The sequence below is a fragment of the Eubalaena glacialis genome, chromosome 4, assembly GCF_028564815.1.
Source record: "Eubalaena glacialis isolate mEubGla1 chromosome 4, mEubGla1.1.hap2.+ XY, whole genome shotgun sequence".
NCBI lineage: Eukaryota > Metazoa > Chordata > Mammalia > Artiodactyla > Balaenidae > Eubalaena > Eubalaena glacialis.
In genome coordinates, this window is record NC_083719.1 from 115,826,906 (window position 1) to 115,838,989 (window position 12,084).

A 12,084-nucleotide genomic window follows, 5' to 3' on the forward strand; every position below is an offset into this window, starting at 1 on the left:
GGAAGCTTTTCTTTATTGTAGACAGTAAGAGCTGGGAGGCACAAGACTTTGCTGGTTTTGTAAAATAGGCCATTTTTAAAATTTCATTTGACAGATAAAGAAATTGAGGCCCAGAGAAGGGGAGTGATTTGCAAAAGATCAAAAAGCTAGTTAGGCCTTCCCTGGTGGCACAGTGGTTAAGAATCTGCCTGTCAATGCAGGGGACATGGGTTCGAGCCCTGGTCCGGGAAGCGTCCACATGCCTCGGAGCAACTAAGCCCTTGCGCCACAACTACTGAGTCTGAGTGCCACAACTACTGAAGCCCGCAGGCCTAGAGCCCGTGCTCCGCAACAAGAGAAGCCACTGCAATGAGAAGCCCGCACACCGCAACAAAGAGTAGCCCCCCGCTCGCCACAACTAGAGAAAGCCCGCGTGCAGCAATGAAGACCCAACACAGCCAAAACTAAATAAAATAAATAAATTTATTTTTTAAAAAAAGCTAGTTAGCAGCAGGACATGTCTCCTGACAGGAAGTATAGTGCTCATGCTAGCATACCCATATGTATCTGTACATCTGTACACTGCCTATTTCCTTTTCATCCCTTTCCTCCTCCAAGCGAAGCTTGTTTGGTGGCAAGTAAACAATCAAAGTTTTCTATTTCTCATTTATAGTTCTAGTCCACTGACTGTCATAAAAGGCTTAAATCTATCTTGACATTTCCCTTCAGCCAATATCTGTGAACTCTAATTTTGTTGAACCCCTGAATCATCCAAGCCCTAAACTGCATCTCAAATACCTCTGTTTACAAATTTTGCTATTTTTACTTATCACCACAGCACATCTGAACCATAGATCAGTTCCTTGTGTCCTTCTTTATCTTTTATCAATGCCATTTATGTTGTTTTCTTCAAATTCCTAAATAATAAACCAAGATAAGGGGTATTTTTTTCCTTTGCTCTCTTTCAACATGTCCTCTTTGGGCCAGAAATGTCACCACCTGGAATGGCAGGGCATTCACCATGTCTGTTGTGCATCCTGGTATGAATAACTCCACTGAATTTGACCACCCTAAGCCATGCTGAGCCATAGGATCAAGGACCCCCTTTCCTCTAGAAATCAGAAAAAGAAGAGACCCAAAGGAAAAGAAAACTGAGGGAATGCTTTCTAAATAAAGTTAATTCTGAGTAATAGCTCACTAGGCACTAGCTACCTTTGCTTGATCTCTAGAATCTGAGCCATGTACCCAGAAACTGCTTGTGCCAAGTCTGGCTTCAACCCCAGAGTATGGAAGAAAGAAAAAGAGGGGAAGCCATATGCTGTTCCATAGCGGGCATGATCTGGGAGTCTAGCCCCCAGACTTAAAGCTATAGACTAGCTCTGGGGAGTGGAACTGACAAATTTTATTCAACACACATATACTGAACACATACTATATGCTCTACGTTGGGCGTGAGCAACAAATTCAGTTGCGTGATCTCATTTAGTCCTCACAACAACACAGAAATACATTGTTTATCCCCATTTTACAGCTTTAAAAAACTGAGCCGTAAGGGTAATTAACTTACGTCAAAGTCATACAGACACCAAACAGTGATGCTCCAAGTGGAGCCCAACTCCAAACATAGTACTCTGGCCGCCACAGCACACATATACAAAAAAGACAGAAGGTGATAGGGATGGAAAGATACCTTTGAGCTACCTTATATAGTTAACAGAATGCTGTGGCATTCCCTTTCTCATTATCTCTAAAGATTATACTGTTGGGACAAATAAAACACCCTGAGATGAAAGGAAGGCAAGGATACAGAGACTCTCTGGATATCTCTCTATGTACTCTCAGGGACATTGTTCCACCTATAGAATTGTCCAGGTTGTTAAGAACTTGCATTAATTTTCTGGGTTCTGTTTAATTTTTTAGGATCTCAAGAGCTTACTCAAGTCATTCATGTATTTCCATCAAGCAGACAAAGAGGAAGACTAAACCCTACCAATCACTCATTGAAAGACTCAGAGCAAAGTTCTTTCCAAGAACTGATGGCCAAAATATCCAGCCATAATACAAGTAAGCTTAGAAAAGCTCTTCTTACAACTCTGACATGATGGAACTTTTCCTAAACCATCCAGCATCTAATAAAACCAGTATAAAGAGCAACAACTCTGCATTTTTCTACCTTGAGTCCTGTAGACCCCACTTCCCTAGCCTTGCTCCTATTACTCATAGTCTATACTGTGATCTTAATCATGGACTTTTTTGGAAACCTCTCTCTCATTATTATCATCTTTAAGAAGCAGAGAGAAGCTCAGAATGTCACCAACATACTGTACGCCAATCTCTCCCTCTCTGACATCTTGGTATGTGTCATGTACATCCCTTTTACTATCATCTACACTCTGATGGATCACTGGATATTTGGGGATATCATGTGCAAACGCACCTCCTATGTGCATAGTGTTTCCATCTCTGTGTCCATATTCTCACTTGTGTTAACTGCTGTTGAAAGATATCAGCTGATTGTGAACCCTCGGGGCTGGAAACGCAGTGTAGCTCACGCCTACTGGGGTATCACATTGATTTGGCTATTTTCCCTTCTGTTGTCTATTCCCTTCTTCCTGTCCTACCACCTCACCCATGAGCCCTTCCAAAACCTCTCTCTTCCCACTGACCTCTACACCCAGCAGGTGGCCTGTGTAGAGAACTGGCCCTCCAAAATGAACTGGCTCCTCTTTACAACCTCCCTGTTTATGCTGCAATATTGTGTCCCTCTGAGCTTCACCCTCATCTGCTACCTGAAGATTGTTATCTGCCTCCGCAGGAGAAATGGGAAAGTAGACAAGAAGAGGGAAAGTGAGAGCTGGGTCAGGGAGAACAAGAGGATCAACACGATGTTGATTTCTACTGCGGTAACCTTTGGGGTCTGCTGGCTTCCCTTGAACATCTTCAAGGTCATCTTTGACTGGTATCATGAGGTCCTGATGAGCTGCCACCATGACCTGGTATTTGTATTTTGCCACTTGATTGCTATGGTTTCTACATGTATACATCCTCTGTTTTATGGCTTTCTCAACAAAAACTTCCAGAAGGACCTGGTGTTGCTTATTCACCACTGCTGGTGCTTTGCACCTCGGGAAAGATATCAAAATATTGCCATCTCCAGTATGCACACAGATGAATCCAAGGGATCATTAAGATTAGCTCATACATCAAGAAGTATATAAAAACTGCTAACACAATGCTAAAGCCCTTCTTATGTGAGAGATGGAGAGGTAATGGCTGGGGATAAGGCAAGATGCAAAAGAAGCCAGAACTAAAAGAATTTTTTAAAAAGCAACTTTATGCTAACCAGTTTTGCTTTAGGCCAGACCTATCTGTCTCATATATCCACCCAATACAAACACACACACACACACGTGTGTGTGCACGCGCGCACATCACCCTTTTCTCTTAGAAGAATAATAACTCACACACCTAGCTGCCATCATTTGTGGCAAAGAATGACAGTGAGAAAGCAAGAGAGGCAAGGAACACTGATGGCTGGGGAACAAAATTCCCAGATATTGTTATTCAATGGAATATCCACAAGAGTTATTACTAATGACGTGCCCACTGAAAACAATGCTATATATATCTCCTTAGTGCTGAAGCAATTCCACTTTCAGATATGGAAATTGTAACTTTCAACCATGTAACTATTCAACTAATTAGCAATGTCAGAAAGACCCCTATTATAATTTACTAATTAGCTAACTGAGTTTGGATTGGAAGTTGAAGGAATGGTTTTAACTTAACATTTAAACTAAGTATTGTAATTATAATTAATTCACATGCCTGAGTCAGATTCTCTAGTTTATGACAACAGTACATTTTCTTCACTAACAATGCTATTAGTGCCACTAGAACTGGTCACAAACTCTTTAGCACTCCAATTATGCTCAAATCACATAAACTAACTTATTAATGGCCAATGTAGATAGAGCTTTCATTACAAAATGACTTTTTATCTATAATTATTTATGTATATTAAGTAGGGGTTATTATGACTCTATCATTGGGTCTGATGAACTTCATCAGTAACACTCTTAAAGTTAGCTCCAGATTTTTAAAAACCTCTTGCATATCTTATGACTTAAACATTTTAAAAATATCCCTCATCCCTACAGAGTCACTTAAATAGAGAATCAGCTAGATTGTCTTCAAAAAGGATACTAAGCTACTGTTCAAATTAGCTCAATGACTTTTACTAAATGATGACAGGCTTTATCTCTTCCTCGGATACATCTCCCTATTAAACTGGGGCTGCAGCTTATTTGTATGTTAAAAATGTAACCATATTTTCTTCTTTCTTTTGAATAAAAGGTAATGTTTCTCTGAATACCTGTGATTTTTCAATTGTGTGTGTAGCTTTTTTTCCACATTAATCTGCATATTTTCCCCTCCTGAAAAATCTTTTCTCTCTCTCTCTCCCCTTCCCCCCTCTGTCTCTGTTTCTCCCTCCTCGCTCCTTCCCTCCATCTAGCTTTTCCTTCTCTTCAGGATTTCTATTCTCTCTGATATATCATTTTGGGGAAAATGAACAAAAAAAGCACTGCAGGATACCCAACAGAAATAAAACGTAACAGTATCACAGTATTAGCTGCAAATAAAAGCTCTTATCTAAAAACCAACTTCAAATGGTGTCAGTTTAGAATCCTAAAGGTACCTACCGCTGCATCCCCTTAGCCCAGAAAACAGCTCCCCCTAGATACTATTTCTATCTCTTCTGACAGACAGTGGTTAATATATACTATAACTAAGATCCAATGCGATATTTTACTTACTTGGTAAAGACAGAATGATTCTAGTTTCCATTACTAAACAGATTTAGACCAAGCCACTGAAAGCAGGAAAGGGCTTTCATCAAACTCTGATACCACCCTCTCCCCTCACCCAAACACAAACACCTGGGCTCCTCTAACCCCTGGCACCCCACCCCGAGCATTCACAAGAGATCTCCAATCTGTTCCTAAATATTATAGTGCTCTTTCTGGCTCCATGATAAGAACTATTTCCTTCTCCAATAAAACTGTACTGTCTTTTCTTCTGAACTTTTCTTGAGCTTTAATGAAATAAAAGTCACTAAGGACATAACTATCAATTACAGTCTTTTGCATTGCCATTTGCAGCAACATGGATGGACCTGGAGATTATCATACTAAGTGAAGTAAGTCAGAAAGAGAAAGACAGGGCTTCCCTGGTGGCGCAGTGGTTGAGAATCTGCCTGCCAATGCAGGGGACACGGGTTCAAGCCCTGGTCTGGGAGGATCCCACATGCCGCGGAGCAACTAGGCCCGTGAGCCACAACTACTGAGCCTGCGCGTCTGGAGCCTGTGCTCCGCATCAAGAGAGGCCACGATAGTGAGAGGCCCGCGCACCGCGATGAAGAGTGGCCCCCGGTTGCCGCAACTAGAGAAAGCCCTTGCACAGAAACAAAGACCCGACACAGCCAAAAATAAATAAATAAATAAATAAACTTGAAAAAAGGCCACAAGCAAAAATTAAAAAAAAAAAAAAAAAAAGAAAGAGAAAGACAAATATCATATGATATCACTTACATGCAGAATCTTAAAAATATGATACAAATGAACTTATTTACAAAACAAACACTCACAGGCTTAGAGAACGAATTTATGATTACTGGGGGAAATGGGGGGGAGGGATAAATTGGGAGTTTGGGATTGACATGTACACACTACTATATTTAAAATAGATAGCCAACAAGGGCCTACTGCATAGCACAGGGAACTTGGCACAATATTCTGTAATAACCTAAGTGGGAGAAGAATTTGAAAAAGAATGGATCCTTGTTTGGGTGTAACTGAATCACTTTACTATACACCTGTAACTAACACATCATTGCTAATCAACTATACTCCAATATGAAATAATTTTTTTAATTAAAAAAAATAGTCTTTCTTGGGTTTATTTTTTCCTCAAAAAAGTAGTGAATTAACTGTAGTTTTAATGCATGCTTTTACCTGTAAGGGATTTTCATTCTTTTTTTTTTTTTTTAACATCTTTATTGGAGATGGTGTGTTATTTACACACCATCTTTATTTACAATGGTGTATTAGTTTCTGCTTTATAACAAAGTCAATCAGTTATACATATACATATGTTCCCATATCTCTTCGCTCTTGCATCTCCCTCTCTCCCACCCTCCCTATCCCACCCCTCTAGGTGGGCACAAACCACCGAGCTGATCTCCCTGTGCTATGCGGCTGCTTCCCACTAGCTATCTATTTTAAGTTCGGTAGTGTATATATGTCCATGCCACTCTCTCACTTTGTCACAGCTTACCCTTCCCCCTCGCCATATTCTCAAGTCCATTCTCTAGTAGGTCTGTGTCTTTATTCCCATCTTGCCACTAGGTTCTTCATGACCTTTTTTTTTTTTTTCTTAGATTCCATATATATGTGTTAGCATACGATATTTGTTTTTCTCTTTCTGACTTACTTCACTCTGTATGACAGACTCTAGGTCCATCCACCTCACTACACATAACTCAATTTCGTTTCTCTTTATGGCTGAGTAATATTCCATTGTATATATGTGCCACATCTTCTTTATCCATTCATCTGTTGATGGACACTTAGGATGCTTCCATGTCCTGGCTATTGTAAACAGAGCTGCAATGAACATTTTGGTACATGACTCTTTTTGAATTATGGTTTTCTCAGGGTATATGCCCAGTAGTGGGATTGCTGGGTCGGATGGTAGTTCTATTTGTAGTTTTTTAAGGAACCTCCATACTGTTCTCCATAGTGGCTGTATCAATTTACATTCCCACCAACAGTGCAAGAGTGTTCCCTTTTCTCCACACCCTCTCCAGCATTTATTGTTTCTAGATTTTTTGATGATGGCCATTCTGACCGGTGTGAGATGATATCTCATTGTAGTTTTGATTTGCATTTCTCTAATGATTAATGATGTTGAGCATTTTTTCATGTGTTTATTGGCAATCTGTATGTTTTCTTTGGAGAAATGTCTATGTAGGTCTTCTGCCCATTTTTGGATTGGGTTGTTTGTTTTTTTGTTATTGAGCTACATGAGCTGCTTGTAAATTTTGGAGATTAATCCTTTGTCAGTTGCTTCATTTGCAAATATTTTCTCCCTTTCTGAGGGTTGTCTTTTGGTCTTGTTTATGGTTTCCTTTGCTGTGCAAAAGCTTTTAAGTTTCATTAGGTCCCATTTGTTGGGATTTTCATTCTGACAGATGGGAGAGCACAGGTCTATAAGTAGCTACTTAGGAAGGTATAATGAGAATATAAACCAAGTGTCGTGCTTACCCAGTGGAGGTAAAATGCATTTTTGAGAGTAAACAAGGAAAGATTTCAGGAAAGTCTACCATACTGTTTCTGCAGCATTTGTGGATGGTGCACACCAATTGGTCTACTACTGAACCACTTGGTGAATGAAATAAGGCCTCATTTTCTCACTTGCCTCTCCCCCAGTTGCCAGGTGGGCCTGTATTCTCCCTGCTAGGGATCTATCTGAGACTGGAACTTGACGATGTTTGCCTGATAGCCATGCAAACACAGTTCCCACTAGCCAGTGCTCCAAATATCTGTTCCTCTGTCTCCTGACCTCAGATCATTTTGGATTGAGAGTAATTTCTCTTATCTGTAAAAGTTTCCAGAAAAGATGACTATTAGTGGGATGTACGTGTCTGCCTACTGACCCAGAGCTGAATGAGAAAATGCTAATACATCCTGCAATGAGTTCCCTAAGTTTTCTCTCTGACCGTTTCTAAAGATCCCCCAGACAATTTCTAACAGAGAATCAATAACATAAATGATCCAACATAACGAATACCCAAATGTGGTTTAAATACGTATGGTGTATATTCTTCTACAATGGAAATGTAATATTCTGAAAAAGGTGTAAATAACTTGACAGAGCAACAAGCATGAGGCCTCATTTTAGTGTGTGTGTGAATATTTTCTCCCATTCTGTAGGTTGCCTTTTCATTTTGTTGCTTTTAGTATTTCTTTTTAAAAAAATTGTCATTACTTGAATTGGGAAATTGGAATTGACATATATACACTATTGATACTATGTATAAAACAGATAACTAATGAGAACCTACCTATAGCACAGAGAACTCTACTCAATGCTTTTTTGGTGACCTAAATAGGAAGAAAATCCCATCCCAAAAAAGGGGGGATATATGTATACGTACAGCTGATTCACTTTACTGTACAGTAGAAACCAACACAACATTGTAAAGCAACTATACGCCAATAAAAACTTTAAAAACAAGCAACAATAAAACCCACTTTAGCTTCAAAATAATAAATAAACAGTCATTACTTTATTTATGTATTTATTTATTTATTTTTAATTTTTTGGCCGCACCACAGGGCACGTGGGATCTCAGTTCCCCGACCAGGGATCGAACCCACGCCCCTGCATTGGAAGGCGGAGTCTTAACCACTGGACCACCAGGGAAGTCCCATATTTTATTTTTTTAATTTAACTTTTATTTTATATTGGAGTATAGTTGATTTACAGAGGCTTCAATTTAAAGAAACTCTTCCTCACCCTGTGCTAAGGAGGAAGAGTATATAATTCGTCAGCCCAGTAAAAAAGTCAACCTCTCTTCCTGTAAACTTTGTTTTTTGTAGAATAATAAATCAAGATAAATATATTAAGTCCTCACTATGTCTTTAGCAGTGTATTAGGTTCAGAATAAGTATGACACAGCTTTAAGAGTTTACAGTCTAGTTGAGGCTTTAAAGAGTTTACAATATACCAGAGGGGTAATTCAATGTCTTGGTTTTGAAGGCTTTCCTTCTGGCTAGGTTGAAAGCTGCCAAAAGGAAAGTTAAGAGTAAATGAAGGCAGAGTTGGTATCAAAGGAGGACTCACTTTTTCTTTATACCCATAAGTGAGAATATACTGGGGAAGAAAAGAGGAAGTATTCTAGAAGAGGGGTCAAGGAGGAGTATTTAACACTGACAAGCCAAGGAATTCCTAAAATCCTCCCTGAAGTCACCTAGGCAATAAATGTGCTCATGCAATAAACTGGAGAAATGAGACGACGAATGTTTCCAGGGGGTTAAGGAAGGCAAGGCAGGTCTGTTTCCCCTGTTACTGTGTCCAAATCAAACTCCTTGTCGATGCTGGGATAGTATTTGCCCTGCGGAAGAAGTGAAAGAATGTGTGATGCCAGTGACAGGAACACATCCATCTTCCATCTGGTCACCGACTGTTTCCTGTGATCCTCTATTTTAGGTAGAGAAATCTGTTCTTCTCAACTAGACTGTGAACTTTCAGAGACGTTAACCTACATCTTTTATTCCTTCTATACCAGCCCCACACTACCCACTCAGAGTATTTAAGACAGGACTAGGCAAGGAAAAGCATTTAATACAGATTTTAAAAGTTATTTCTTAAAATACAAGCTAGGCAGTCATTACTCACAAATTATTGAATGCCTGAATGTTCTCAAACCTATGTTTTATTAATTATCCAATGAGAGTATAAAGACATAAGCCTAATTACACAGATTATAGTAATGTCAATAAACTACCAAAACCCAAGTGCTTTGGGACTCGGCTTAAACGTTTCTCAAAAATCTTCTCTAATCTCCCAGGGCTGTTACGATCCCCCTGCTCTCGTAGTACCCCGTGTATAGATAGCTACCATGCATAACGATGAAGGCCTGTTTACATCCACAAGACATGAACTCCTTGAAGGCAGAGACTGGGTCTTATTCACTGCAGTGGTTCCAGCGCCAAGCATAGCATCTGGCACAAAGTTGGAGTTCAATCAATATTTGCAAACTGTAGATGTAGAATAAATCTAGCGGTAACAAATCTTTGCTTGGAAGTGGTGTGTGGATCTGAATAGTAAGTGGGGCCTGTACTCCCTGAACTCAGTACTTAAAGAAACAGAATGTCAAACTTCTATCTGAAATATAAGAGCCAAGGCTCAGGAAATCTGCATGAGCCGGAGAACAAACAGAAACACCTTGGTTCTAGGGGAACCTCAAGGGTAAGGTGGATTTTTATGGCTCACATGTTATTTGCAGATACAAGTTGTGCCAGTAAAAGTCAGCTAACTGGGCAGGTCCTGAGAGTGGAAGAAAATGCCCTACTAACTTCCAGCTAACGAAGTTGGCAAAGTTCTTCGAGCAAACAGCTTTTAGAAATGAAAGGCCAGTCTTCCAGGGCAACCAGCCTCTAGGAGATTGGGACTCATTATGACTCTATTAGAAGAAAAACCGGACTCTCTATAAAAGGCCAAGGCAGGGCAGAACTTTGTCTTTTTCAGTGAGCCAAATTCTTCTTCTCCACCCAAAAGCAACAGTTACTGTGTTACTGATTTGGAGGCAGTCTTCCTCATCCCGGGATCCCAGAAGATGCCCTCTGCTTTTTTACAGCAGTAGGAGTCCCTGACTTCTAGACACTGTCACCAGACAATTGTATCCTGAGGATTCAAGTTTTACACCTTTCTATTCCCTGCAAAATTTCTCAATTCAAAAACAAAGACAAATATTTTAATGTGTATATGGGTGTGCGTGTTTATCCCCGGCTGATAGGACTTTTGGGTGACCTATCTTTACTTCTTTTTTCCTTGTTCCATCTTGCCTTCTAATCTCCCTTCCTCTCTCTTTCTTTCTTTTCTTTTTTTTTTTAATAAATTTATTTATTTAGTTAGGCTGCGTTGGGTCTTCGTTGCTGTGCGCGGGCTTTCTCTAGTTGTGGCAAGTGGGGGCTACTCTTCATTGCGGTGCGGTGCACGGGCTTCTCACTGTGGTGGCTTCTCTTGCTGTGGCTCGTGGGCTCTAGGCACGTGGGCTCAGTAGTGGCACATGGGCTTAGTTGCTCCACGGCACGTGGGATCTTCCAGGCCCAGGGCTGGAACCCGTGTCCCCTGCATTGGCAGGCGGATTCTTAACCACTGTGCCACCAGGGTAAGTCCCCCTCTCTCTTTCTTTTGGCCTATTTGCTTATCTGTATTTTCTAATATTCTACTAGGAACATACATTATTTGTATAATTTTTTCAAATGGGTGAGAAAAGGTAAAAACTTTTTTTTTATTATAAATTTATTTATTTATTTATTTTTGGCTGCATTGGGTCTTCATTGCTGCGCGCAGGCTTTCTCTAGTTGCAGCGGGCCGGGGCTACTCTTCGTTGCAGTGCGCAGGCTTCTCATTGCAGTGGCTTCTCTTGTTGCAGAGCACAGGCTCTAGGTGCACGGGCTTCAGTAGTTGTGGCACGAGGGCTCAGCAGTTGTGGTTCATGGGCTCTAGAGCACAGGCTCAGTAGTTGTGGTGCACAGGCTTAACTGCTCCACGGCATATGGGATCTTCCCAGGTCAGGGCTCGAACCCGTGTCCCCTGCATTGGCAAGTGGATTCTTAACCACTGAGCCATCAGGGAAGCCCTGGGTCCCTATTCTTGAGGAATGCACTGTAAGCCAGACAATTACAACATGGTTAAGAGTTTAGAAAGAGGCAGAGTGGGACTATGCCTTTTCATCAGAATCTAATTCCCCAGCTCCCCCAAGAAACTGAGAGGGAGAGAGGGTACATGATCACTGACAAAAAGACTATACAGATTGGAAAATTTGCAAAGCTGTAGCTGAAGTCTGGCATCCCTGATTGGCACTGACCAGCAGCTCTGTCTCCTATACCATTGGGCCCTGCCAGTATTCAGATGAAAATTTTCCAGGGGAATGGGTGTCTGAATGGTGCCCATGCACCTTACTACACAGAATAAGCATGCTCTCAGCATATCAAACTGATGAGGAACTTCAGCAGTAGCATCACAGGCTCCTAGAGAGAGACAGATACAAGCTAATCATGCCTGCCATAACCATGGAACATTTCATGCAAGTTTTCAGGCAAAGCCCCTCCATACTCATATGTCTTCTAAAAAATACTCTCTCTCTCTCTCTGATTCCAGGGAATTGAGAAAGAAATTACAAAACCAGGATTTCAGCTGCTTCTGGAAGAGCCAGGAGCTCTCAGAAACAGATGTTAAATCTAATTTTGGAGCCTAATAAAAATGTTGGCTATCTAGCTTGTTAGAATGAGTCTGTGATATGGCTCATAAGTC

At 40.7% G+C, this 12,084-nt stretch overlaps 1 protein-coding gene across 1 annotated transcript; it reads left to right on the forward strand.

The window, feature by feature from the left end:
* The first annotated feature begins 2,080 nt into the window (after positions 1-2,080).
* On the forward strand, positions 2,081-3,197 carry LOC133090567 (neuropeptide Y receptor type 6-like). The gene is given in 2 exon segments (XM_061188969.1): positions 2,081-2,167; positions 2,169-3,197. Coding segments are annotated over 2 exon segments (1,116 nt in total).
* The last annotated feature ends 8,887 nt before the right edge of the window (positions 3,198-12,084 follow it).